The sequence below is a fragment of the Oryctolagus cuniculus genome, chromosome 11, assembly GCF_051225735.1.
Source record: "Oryctolagus cuniculus isolate XC-2025 breed Fujian yellow rabbit chromosome 11, ASM5122573v1, whole genome shotgun sequence".
NCBI classification, from domain to species: Eukaryota; Metazoa; Chordata; class Mammalia; order Lagomorpha; family Leporidae; genus Oryctolagus; species Oryctolagus cuniculus.
Window position 1 is genome coordinate 110203129 of NC_142877.1, and position 12019 is coordinate 110215147.

The window sequence follows — 12019 nt, forward strand, 5'->3', positions numbered from 1 at the left end:
TCCGATCCTGTGCTCCCTGCCCCATTTCAGTTTCCAGGCTGTGGACGGCCGCAGCCCCCTGGGTTGGACTCTGAGCACCTGCACAGCCTCCCCCACCCCTACCCCCACTCGATTATCACCCTCCAAGCACAGCTGCCTTGTAAACATTCTCCTCTCTCTGCCTTCTATCCCTGCACAGGGCATGACCCCCCTGATGTACGCCTGCGTCCGCGGGGACGAGGCCATGGTTCAGATGCTGCTGGATGCCGGAGCTGACCTGAATGTGGAGGTGAGGGGCCGCGGCGCACCAGCAAGGGGGGGCTTTTTCTCCCGAGGGCCCTCAGCTCAACGAGTCCTCCTAGATCATCCTCAGTCCTCACTGCTGCTGCTGCTGCTGCTGCCGTCCGAGGTTGTCCATCTCAAGGCCCCGGTCCACTCTCCTCCAGGGAGCCGCCTGCGTGTCTGTCTCACTGGAAAGCAAGCAGCAGAGTTGCAAGGAGCACCAGGCTTCCACAGCTGCACAGTCCCAGGCTCCTGGCGCCTCTGAGTGTGCATTCCTTCTGCGATGGGGCAGAAGGGGTCCTCCCAAGCCATCAGCTGCCATAGAGCATCTTGGCCTAACCTAGAGTAGGAGGAGCACTGTCCCAAGTCCCTGAGCTGAGCTATCCCTCCCTACCAAACCCCGGCTGACTCATCTTATGGCCGCTATGCCTTATCTCGAAGCGGATCTTAAAGCTTCCTTGAGGCAGTGCGAGACAGGAGGGCTCACTCCCATGCTGCACCTTAGACCCAGATGGACTTGGGGCAAGGACTGAAACCACCACCGGCCTGGGGCTTGCTTAGCACTTGAGCAAGTGGCTTAGCCTGTCTGTGCCCAACTGTAAAATGGGAGGAGAGAATTGCACCCATCTCAGGTGGCTGGTGGAAGGAACATGTCCAGAGAGTGCCCAGTGTAGGCTGGAGAGCTGATGTCAGTCCCTCCCCAAGTCTCTCCATAGATGAAGCCCCCCACCTTTTTTTTAAACCACATTCTCTGCTGTCTGAAGACCCCACTGTCCCTTGCAGCTGTGCTGCCCCCCAGTCAGTACCCCTGGGGACTCTGCTTTTAGTTCAGAATTGGAAGCCCTGGCAGTCTTCATACTGTACTTTTTATTAGTGAGTTGCAGGTGAATCCCAACTGAGCTGACCATGGGTGTAGTTTTGGATGCAGAACCATTGTGGATCTGAAAGTTTGAAATATTGGGGAATCTGCCCCCACCCCCCTCCAGTGATGAGTCCCGGGGCACCCTGCAGCCCCCAGCAAGGGTTCCTCAACTTTGGGTCCTGCTGGGGCTCTGTGGACATCTTCTCTGACCCTCCCCACAGGTCTCCGGTCACAGGGCCCCAGGGGTGCTTGGGAGAGGTGCCACATGTGGGCACTCATCTCGCAAGTCCCCAGCCGCCCTGCCACCTCTCTCAGCTAGGACTGTCTCTGGGTCCCCACCCTGGAGGACCGAGCTCAGCTGGCTCTTTCACAATGTTTCCAGGGGAAGTTTTGTGCCCAGGTTTCCATTAGCGAGCGGGTCTTTGTCGACCAGGAAGCCTGCAGAAGTGACATGAGCACAGCATGGGGTGAGCTGTGAGCAGGCAGAGTGACACTCCGCCTGCGGAGGAGCCAAGATCTGCCCTGCTGGGAAAGATCAAGACAGACGCCCTTGCCTGGCAGCTGAGCCCCTGAGAGGCTCCCTCGCAAAAGTGTGGTGGGGATGGTGGCACCATCTCCGGCTCCCTGATGTCCTGTAACGCTCAAGGCCACTGCAGAAGGCAGTGGAAAGCAGGCAGGGGAGCTGGCTCATTGACTGCAGCTTCTCCAAGGCACCTTCAAGGTGGTCAGAGTCATCCATCATTCCTTTTAGAGAAGTGGGGGGCCCCGTCACACACAGGACACAACATCGCCGAGCAGTTTGCTCTCTGCTCCTATGGGTGAAAACCCCCAAGATGTGGCCTGCGATGGCCGGTCTCTTGGGAGTGGCTTCAGCCTCTGTTCTCACAAAGCAGGACGGACGCCCAGTTCCAGTGAGAGAGGTGTTGGGGGCATCCACCAGGTGAGAATCCCTACCTGGTTCCACCACCGTTTCCCCCAGGCACCTTCCAAGACTGTACATCGTCTTTAGCCTGTGTGTCCAGCCACAGATAGATTTGCTAGCCTAAGTATTGTGAAGGTCACATTTTGAAAATAACTTCAATTTGTTTATAGGTTGTCAGTACTTCTCATAAATATCCATCCGTCCACCCCGAGACCCGCCATTGGACGGCTCTGACTTTTGCTGTGTTGCATGGACATATTCCTGTAGTTCAGGTATTAACGTATTTCACTATCCACATCTGACCTGTAATTTTACCTCTTCCATAACACGAATCTATATCTCTCCCAGCATGCATATTCCCTAAGAGATTCATATTGGTTAATCGCAATTCAATCTAGCATAGTCACAATCATGTATTATATGTAACAGTCTGTAGGGCCCGGCTTTTACCAATATGAAACTACCACGTACCCACATGCAGCCTCACACACAGAGTGGCAAGCCTGCTCAGTTCTTCCTGATGACTCTAGGGCAAGACCTCAGCTGTTTTTTGTGGATTTGCCCATTTTGGTCATTGTACTGTGAACATAAGACTTGGCTGGTGTCATTAACTTAAAACCTCCCCTTAGTGTGACCCCCATGTTTGCAGTGAATCTAATGGTTTGCAACGAACAGGAAGAAGCGTTCAACTCACCAAGGGTGGGTTTCCCAAAAACACCTGCCTGGATCCCACTTGTTGAGAATCAGAGCCAGGTGGTCTGGGCAGGACCCCCAGCACAGAAACAGCCCCAGGTGTTGTGTCAGGTCCTCATCAGAGGTCTCCGGGCAAACAGGTGCCTTGGTTGCACTTTCTCTCACTGTTGCAGAGTTAGCATTCAGTGAGCCGCGGCGCCGGCCCATTCTAGAACTTAAACTTGCTGTTTACTGCCTCGGAAAAGAGAGATCAGCATCCAGATCGGCGACCACACCTGACCCAAGAGCAAGCGCCATGCTCCGGGGACATGGGGAACTCAGCTCCTTGCATGCGGCACACGCCTCTGAATTCTTATGCAGAGCAGGGAATAGCGTCGCGTGCACAGCTGAGCCATGTTGGGATTTTACAGGAAGCCTTTGCTCTCTTCCTGGGTCATAGGAATCCTTAGGACAGATCCAAAGTCGTATTTCAGGAGGCTGAGTGTGTGATGTGTCACCCTGAGAGCTGGCTTCTGCCTATGGGACGTTGTGCCCCAGTCCCCTCCTGGTAGAGGAATCCAAGAAAGAGGGGTAGCATGGTGGCCTGGTGGGCACAGGTGCCATCCCTCAGTGGGCAGTGGCATCCCAGCCTGTATATCAGGAAGGGTACGGGAGGCAGCCAAGCAGAGCCACATAGGGGTCAGGCACCTCCCCGCTGCTGGTACAGTGAGTCAGAGAACAGCAAGTCAGCAGCGGCAGTCTGCCTGTGGCCCCAGGTAGGCCTAGGTGGGCCAGGAAGATAGCAGAATGTTGCCCTCTCTCACATCAGCAAGGCCGCCAGCACCTTGGCCGTGAAATTCAGCTCGGACAGCATCTCCACCTCCTGTTAGAAGCCCAGATCTCTCAGGCAGTGTCCAGAATGGAGTCAGAGGAAGCTCCCTCTGCCACTAACCGATCTTGCTGGCCAGAAAACTTGACATTGGCTAAACTATCCTCAGCACCATGCAGGGTGTTCTAGAAGGGGTAGGGGGTCCCCAAAGTCCTCTAGAACTCTAGCAAGTCCATGGTTGCAGAGACCGCCCTGAGACCCCCTGAGGCTTTGTGTAGCTGACCCAAGAAGGTCTCCCAGCATTCTGGTGCAAGGACTCCTAGCCCAGTGCTTCTAGAAACTGTGCAGAGAAGCGCCCTGCGGGGCTTACTGGATGCAGACAGGGCGGGGCCTCAGCAGCAGCCGTCCTGACCAGTCCCAGCTGAGGCTGATGCTGATGCTACTGTGCATAGGCCACACTCTGGGCAGCCTGGGCTTCTAGGAGATGCCAGGGGGCTCTGGGGTCATCCTCTAAGGTACAGTTGCCCTCCAGCCTGTGCACGGGGTCACTGACCCGGAGGGAGGGAAGAGATCAGCATCCCCCTGACTTCCGCCGCTCCTTCTGGGTGCCCCTCATGGTGCGTGTCCTTTACACAAATGGCCACCCTTCGTCCGCAGCTCCTCCTGGACGCTGGAGCCAAGGTGGAAGGCTCGGTGGAGATCGGGGAGGAGAACTACTCAGAAACGCCGCTGCAGCTCGCGGCTGCCGTAGGTAAGAGCTGCCGGTCCCCGTCCCGGCCGAGGGCTCCACCACCTCGGCTCTTCGTGTGCCTGTGTCTCTATTTTTGTTTTGTTCTCTTATACAAACCCCACCCCTTCTCTGGGCTTGCAGGAAATTTTGAGCTGGTTAGTTTGCTGTTGGAGCGTGGTGCGGACCCCCTGATAGGAACCATGTACAGGAATGGAATTTCTACAACCCCTCAGGGTGATATGAACTCTTTCAGCCAGGCCGCAGCCCACGGACACAGGTAGGCTAGGATGGGCCGAAAAGGTCCCAAGGGGTGCTTGTTAAAAATGCAGATTCCCAGGCCTAGCCCAGACCCATCGTATCTCTGGATGTGGGGCCCAGAGGCAGAGAGACGTTTGCTGCCAGCTGGCTGCTGAGGGCCAGCTCCCGGCGGTGCCCAGCTAGCGGCTCAGGCCGCCTTGCCTTGTCCAATTCCCTGCCGGCGGGACCTGACTCTCGGTCAGTTCTGGTCACAGCAGCTGTCTTAAAGTGTGCAGAATCCACCTAAGAAATAACCAGGCCCCCCACGTGCGCTTACTTCCTCTCTAAGCCTCCTACAGGACCTGCCCCCATCAGATTGTATCGCACATAACCCCAAGTAAAGCCACCGAGAAGCGAACGCAGAGTTCTAGAACCTTCTAGAGTTTTCTTTGCTCCAAGTTGCCCTCGAGGAAACACCGCTGGTCATGCCCTCCACCATCTCCTCTCCCTCCCCCGCCAAATCTAGCGCCCATGGTCAGGCCTCTGGAACCGTGGCCCTGGAGTTGGTCCCATGGTTCCCTCGCCCCCTCCCCACCCTGCCCCCACCCCAGCACAGCCACTTCCCTCTCTGAGTGTCTTCCTCTCTGGGTTTATGATTGACAGGAATGTGTTCCGCAAACTGCTCGCTCAGCCAGAAAAGGAGAAGAGTGACATCCTGTCCCTGGAGGAGATTCTGGCCGAGGGGACTGACCTGGCGGAGACAGCCCCGCCCCCGCTGTGCGCCAGCCGCAACAGCAAGGCCAAACTGAGGGCCCTGCGGGAGGCCATGTACCACAGCGCTGAGCACGGCTACGTGGATGTCACAATTGATATCAGAAGCATAGGTCAGTCTGGGCGCCCTGCAGCACTGGACACAGCACTGCTGCCCGGCTCCAGGCCACACACACACGTGCATACACACACACGTGCATACATACACGTGCACACACACACATATGCATACACACACATACACACCAAGGGGGCCAGGGAACTCCTCCGTGGCTGGTTGGAACACTTCCGTCCCCATAGACAGCAGCTTCCCAAACTCTAAACCCTGGGTCAGGGGTTCCAATCACCTGGGGAGCTTGTCTGAATACAGATTGCCAGGCCCTACACCCAGAGGCTCTGCTCTTGAGGGTCTGGATGGAAAAAGGCTGGAAATCTTTATATTTAACAATCACCCCAGGTGGTTCCCAGTGGTGGAGGAGTCGCTGCTGACTTGCACTTCAGGGGCAAAGCCTTGCGCAGGGAGTTCTGCACAGGGGCAGCTCTCTCGTGTGCATGTCAGGGCCACAGTACTGGCCCAGCATTCCCCAGTCTGGAGGCGTTCATCCCAGCGCAGGAGCAGCAGGCTGGAGCAGTGAGCCCCCAGCCCAGGGCATGGTGGAGGGAGGCAGGCTCAGGACCGAGCAGAGGTCTCTGCTGCCATTCCAGAGACAAGACTGTCCCAGGAGACTGGCCATGTAGTGTGTGGGACATTTATGCCATTGTAGAGTCCTTTGGTTTGGCCCTGCCAAGACAGCCACAGGTGGGACTTGAACTTCAGTAAACGTAGACGAGGCTGATTTTTAAGTGGATCATTCTGTATGGCCTGCAAATGATGTTATCCATAGCCTCATGGCCCTTGGCAGAAAAAAAGCCCCTGCACCAGAAGCGAGATATGCTCTCTCCCTCACCTGTGCGTCACCACAAGCGAGGAGAAGCCAGCTCCAGCACTTGGCTGCTGGGGAGGCTTCCCTCAGGGAAGGAAGGCAAGAAGGAGATCTTATAGCGTGGCTGCAGGTGCTCACGCGATCCTGCCCAGGAGAGCGGCCACAGTAGTTCCCCATGTCTTCTTCCTCCACCGTAAACATCCATCCTGTCCAGAACCACCAGCGGGTGTAACCAGCTCTCCTCCGGGCATGGACACCACCTGGTCCTGCACAGGTCTTCTCACTGCCCCAGGGACAACAAACTCGGAACTGAGAACCATATGATGTGCACGAGTGGTGTGCGTAGTAACTCCGATATTCCACACGATTCGTGTGTGTGTTAGAAGGAGCAGCACCTGCTGCTGGGAGCTGCGTGCAGCAGTGAACGCCCATACTTAAGGCACCTGACCTTCACTTTCAACTTCTGAAGGTCTTTTTGGAAATAAATAAATAAATCCCTGGCTCTATCCTTGAGAGTCCACCCCCTGGCCTTATAATTGGCTGATGTCCTGGGAAGAGATAAAAACACCCTGTTTTTATTTCCAGATAAAAACACACCTGCTCTTTTGGTTGTTTGCCTGCCTTCCCCGCTCGGCCCCTCCCGCCCCCTCCACCCCTGCCCCCGGCCCTGGCTCCTCTCTCCCCGCTGCAGGTGTCCCGTGGACGCTGCACACGTGGCTGGAGTCCCTGCGGATCGCCTTCCAGCAGCACCGCAGGCCGCTCATCCAGTGCTTGCTCAAGGAGTTCAAGACCATTCAGGAGGAGGAGTACACGGAGGAGCTCATCACCCAAGGCCTGCCCCTGATGTTTGAGATCTTGAAAGCTAGCAAGGTACGAGAGAGGCCGGAGGCCGTGGCAGTGGTGGTGGTCGGTGGGCGTGAGCCGGGGCACATGGATCTGAACGGTCCCACCCGTGGCCTGATGCTGCCCTCGGGTGGGGTCCCCGCAGTTACCACCCCAGCTGGTTGTGGTCCCTTGTGAAGTCATTGAGGGGCAGCTGCTTTGCGGAACACCTGTTCTGTCCCGCTGCACCGGGGCACGTGGGCAAATATCTCCTTAACTCAAACAACGTGCGGTAAAGCTGCAGCCCCGGTTCCAGTGAGGCGTGCCCCTTGAGTGTGAGAGGTGGTTATAAAGCAGAGTTAAATGGAGCGACCCAGGCACAGGGAGCTGTGAGAGCTCAGAAGGGAGAAAGGCAAGGCTGGGCTTCCCGGAGGTGCTGAGACGAGGCCAGGCCTGGATGGGCCATGGGAAGAGGGCAATGGACGCGGCTCCCTAGACAAACCCTGGGAGAAGCTCTCCAGGTAGAGGAGGTTGGCTGGGCCTTGCCTGACACCCTAGGATTCATCCCTCGGGACACCTGTGTTCCCAGAGATGGGGAAATGCTGCCACCCCTTCCGAACATCAGCCTGCCCTTGGACTGTTACAAGATTAATTCTGAAAAATCTCTTTGGGGTCATTGGCTTGGGCGACACCCCAGGGGACACCCTCAGTCCCTGCTCATGGGCTCTGTGTCCTGGTTGGGTGTGTAGACAGGGCACACAGACCATGGGCAACCTTGATGCTCTCATCCCCCGGCCACCCAATGCCCCAGCACCAAGAACATGACAAGCACCAGGGAGGACCAGAGCATCCCAGAGGCTCTGGGGAGGTCACCTGTCACCTACCCGCGGGCTTCTCAGCAGGGCACAAGGGCCACTGTGGTGCAGAGGTTGAGTACAGGGACTCTGGAGCCACACTTCAGGGGTTCACATCCTGCCTCTGCCCCTCACTGGCCTTCTGAGCCCCTAATTTCCCCCTGCCTCAGTTTCCCCTTCTGAACATGGGGTTGGTGATTGCACTAACGTCCATGCTGTGGCTGTGAGTGTGAGTTGATGCCCTAACACTCTTCGAATCGTCCCTGGCACAGGGTGAGGGCTCTGCAGGTGTCGTAAAGATGGCGTCCCGGGGGGTGTTTCCAGCTCTTCTGCGGAAGCCCACCCCTCAGCAGGGTCCACAGGCACCAGCCAGCTGTAGATCTCCCACCCCCTCCTAGGAGGAGGCCTGGGCTCTGCCAATGTCTCTACTGTGGAGCTTGAACATCCGAATTCACCAAGGCACTGGAGCATTTCCCAAACATTTTCTATTCCACTGCGAGCCAGACACTGATCCAGGCATGTTGGAAGGATGAACTCATTTCATCCTCACAGGCGGCTTTGGAAGGAGGTACTATTCTTATCCCCATTTAACAGATGGGAACTGAGGCACAGAGAGGGTGAATGGCTTGCCCACGGTCACACAGCCGATGTGTGGCACAGTGGGATGGAGCCCAGCAGGTGGTCAGCCTCCAGAGCCAACCCTCTGGCCTCTTTGCCCCAGCACAGGCTTTGTGGAACTCTGGGTCTGCTGTAGCACCTGCAAATTCCTAGGGGAATAGGCTTGTGAATCAGAGGGTGGAGTGGGTTCCCTGGCTGGCGGCTGCTCACAGAGCGTACAGAGGGCACAGGGAGCTGCCTTCTCTGGATAATGGGGAGGGGGACCCCTCAGTAAGGAAGAGTAGCTTGGTCCAGGTCCAGTGCAAGCCCCACCAGGTGCTCTCATTAGCACCCACCCTCAGCCCAGCACCCCTGGCCTCCTGCAGGCTGGATTTGTGCTGGATGCCAAGGCCCACTGAGACCACAAAGGGGAGCAGGTGCACCCGCGCTGGGGTAATGAGCCCAGCAAGTCTGCCCAGAGCGGAACCTGCTGAAAGTGTCTCAGGAGCAGCCTCGCCCCTCCCATCTTAAAAATAAATGAATGAATAAAAAGGCTTTCACCGAAGTTACCTAAGAAACCATCTACACGGGAAATGTTACTAGAACTGTTTCCAGGGGCTAGTTTTCTTTCATTTTGAGGGCTTGTTTTGTCTGTTTCTTAAAACTTATTTATTGGGGGCTGGCACTGTGGCACAGTGGGTTAAACATCTGCCTGTAGCACTGGCATCCCATAAGGGTGCCAATTTGAGTCCCAGCTGCTCCACTTCAGATCCAGCTCCCTGCTAATGTGCCTGGCAGAGCAGTGGAAGATGGTCCAGGTGTTTGGGCCCCTGCCACCCACATGGGAGGCCTGGAAGAAGTTCCTGGCTCCTGGCTTTGAATAGCCCCAGCTCCAGCCATTGCAGCCATTTGGGAAGTGAACCAGCAGATAGAAGACCTCTCTCTGTCTCTCCCCCTCTCTCTGTCTATAACTCTGCCTCTTAAATAAATAAATAAATAAATCTTAAAAAAAAAAAAAAAAAAGACAAGAGCCTGAAATTCCATCCAGGTCTCACATGGGTGGCAGGGGCCCAAGCACTTGGGCCATCCATCTGCTGCTTTCCCAGGCCATTAGCAGGGAGCTGGACCAGAAGCAGAGCATCCAGGATTTGAACTAGTGCTCCTATAATTTTAACTTTCATTCAGTTAATAGTAGGAAATTCCCGAATTTACTGAGGGATCCTGTGTATTAAGAAAATTGATGGATTTTTAAAGTCAACTTTACTTTGCAGCACGACATGCGTTCAGAAAAGTTCCCAGAATTTTTGCAAAGTGAACATTCTGTCATCAGCACCCAAGCTAAGAAATTGGACATGACGGGCAGCCCCATGACATGAGATGACCCACGCAGCCCTTGTCTCCCAGAGGCCATTAACATTGCACTTCCTTTAGCCCAGAGCTGTGGATTGTTTGTCCACCACAGCTCATTAGACAGGACCCACTTCTCAGACCCTGGCCTCACCAGGATAAGGACTTAGAATGTAGGGCACACAGACTGTCCTCGACTCAAGAAGTGATGTCCTCATCCCTTGCTGAATCGCTTGTTGGGAAATCAGACTGAATTTTTTTATTCTCAACACAAGCCATGCCTGAACCACTGTGCCTGAACAATGCCCAGGTGCCCAGGTCAGCTCACAAGTACCTTGCTCCACTCAGGGTAACTACGATTGTCCAGATGGTAGCACAAAGCCACCTGAGAATTACCTGGTGCCCAGACCCTCGGAGGCCCAAGAGGGCAGGTGTTTGATGGGCCTGCAGGGCTGGGGAGACCCTGGACCAGTGCTCTAGTGTCTGATGTGGAGAGATTGGAGCAGGTCAGTGGGGAAGTAGAGGCCACCAGTGACTCTGACAGCAACAACTGGGCAACAGGAAGAAGGAGGGACCTTTGTCAAGTGCTCTGGCAGCTGAACTCATCCTCGAGAGTGTGGGGAGCCAGAGATAGGGCAGGGGCAGCTTCTTGTTGGAAAGTCACAGTCCAGCAAGGATGGCCATCCAAGAGTGAGGTGGGAGTGTGCAGAGTTTTGCTGGGTTTCAATGGCACCCCTACTGGTGAATTGTGGCATTACACATCCACAGTACAGAAAGAGGCGTTAAGATTTCCCAGAGTTAAGCATGAGAACACTGCCTGAAGGTGGTGGCAGAGAAATGCAGGGAGCTGAGCAGGTGCAAAGTCCCACCCTCGTCCTTGTGGGGGACGTCACACACTGGCCAGTTCCCTTGCCCTCTGCTGAAGGATTCCGTTCAAGTCATGTCTGCTGTTTTGTGTAAACAAGCATATGGTTTCATCAGTGTTGGATAAGAGTAAAATTCCTATAGGGAAGTCACACGGTGGCCGTCCCATAGCCTCCCACACACCTTCTCCCATCCCTAAGGTGTGCACATTGGGCCCATACTCAAAATCAGGCTGCCTCTGTGGTCTCTGCCCATTCCAAGTGGGTCTCTCCCACTTCCAAACGTTGTCTTCAAAGGAATTCAGTGTCTCCGGACAGCCTGGGGAGCAGGACAGCAGAGTCAGTGTATGCAACACATCTGTTTAAAGAGAGCTCCTGGCCCATTTTCCCCACACATCATTCCTCTGGGCTTTTATTCATCCAGGAGATGCCCATACCCCACAGTGTCCCAGGTGCCCAGTGGGCATGGGAAAGACGTCTTCTTTCTCCTCCTGGAGCTTGCTGATGGTAAATAAGGCAGCAGATCAGCAAAACAAATCAGAACATGATCAAGGCTCTTTTAAAAACGCAGCTGGCGATGCTGCCCACCTAGGACTAGAGCAGGTGGATCTAATTTAGACAGGATACTCAGGAAGGTACCCTGAGAAGGTGGCATCTAAGCAATCTGAACAGGAAACGCTTCTACCAGAACAGAGATCTGGGGCCAAAGTATCGCAAGGGAAGGAGCCACAGTGCTAAGGCTGTTAGTCGGAATGTACTCCATGTGTTGGGATAGCAGGAAGGAGACCTGTGACCTGAGGGACAAAGGAGAATGTGGGAGGCAAAGCTCAGATTGCACAGGGCCACAGAACGTACGGACGTTCCTCCACGAGCAATGAATGGCACAGCCCTGGAAGTGTGTGGTCTCTGTTGCCTTTTCCTCGGGAACTTGATTTCAGTGGGATCTGTGGTGGGCAACTCAGAGATCGGATGTTTTGCACTCAGTGCCGTTTGGTCGTGGCACATATCCGTGGCTTGTTCCTTTCTGTTGCTGAGTCATATTCTGTGGTGGGAGAAACCACGGTTTGAGCACTCAATGCTGAAGGACCTCTGCGCTGTTTCTAGCTTGAGGCTATTACGAACAAAGCTGCTACCGGCATAGCATGCATGGATTTTTGTGTCAGTGTAAGTCTTCAGTTTTCTGGGGTAGATGTTCAGGGATGCTGCTACGAGGTTGTGTGGGTCATGCATGTTTAGACTATAAAGAATCCCCCAAACTGCTTTCCCGAGTGGCTGGGCATTGATCTTTTCCACCAGCTCCTGGCACCCTTGCCGTTGGGTGCCCTTACT

At 55.1% G+C, this 12019-nt stretch overlaps 1 protein-coding gene across 6 annotated transcripts in view; it reads left to right on the plus strand.

The window, feature by feature from the left end:
• Window positions 1–12019, plus strand: part of ABTB3 (ankyrin repeat and BTB domain containing 3) — a 295803-nt gene that overhangs the window by 259896 nt on the left and 23888 nt on the right. For 2 of the 6 annotated variants that reach the window (XM_051846041.3, XM_051846045.3), the window contains 6 exons: window positions 179–268; window positions 2216–2317; window positions 4204–4297; window positions 4418–4553; window positions 5177–5397; window positions 6899–7077. In XM_051846041.3, coding sequence (XP_051702001.1) covers window positions 179–268; window positions 2216–2317; window positions 4204–4297; window positions 4418–4553; window positions 5177–5397; window positions 6899–7077 — 822 coding nt within the window. The remainder of the gene's footprint in view (window positions 1–178; window positions 269–2215; window positions 2318–4203; window positions 4298–4417; window positions 4554–5176; window positions 5398–6898; window positions 7078–12019) is intronic. The other 4 variants (XM_051846043.3, XM_089307589.1, XM_051846042.3 and 1 more) reach the window with 3 other exon arrangements.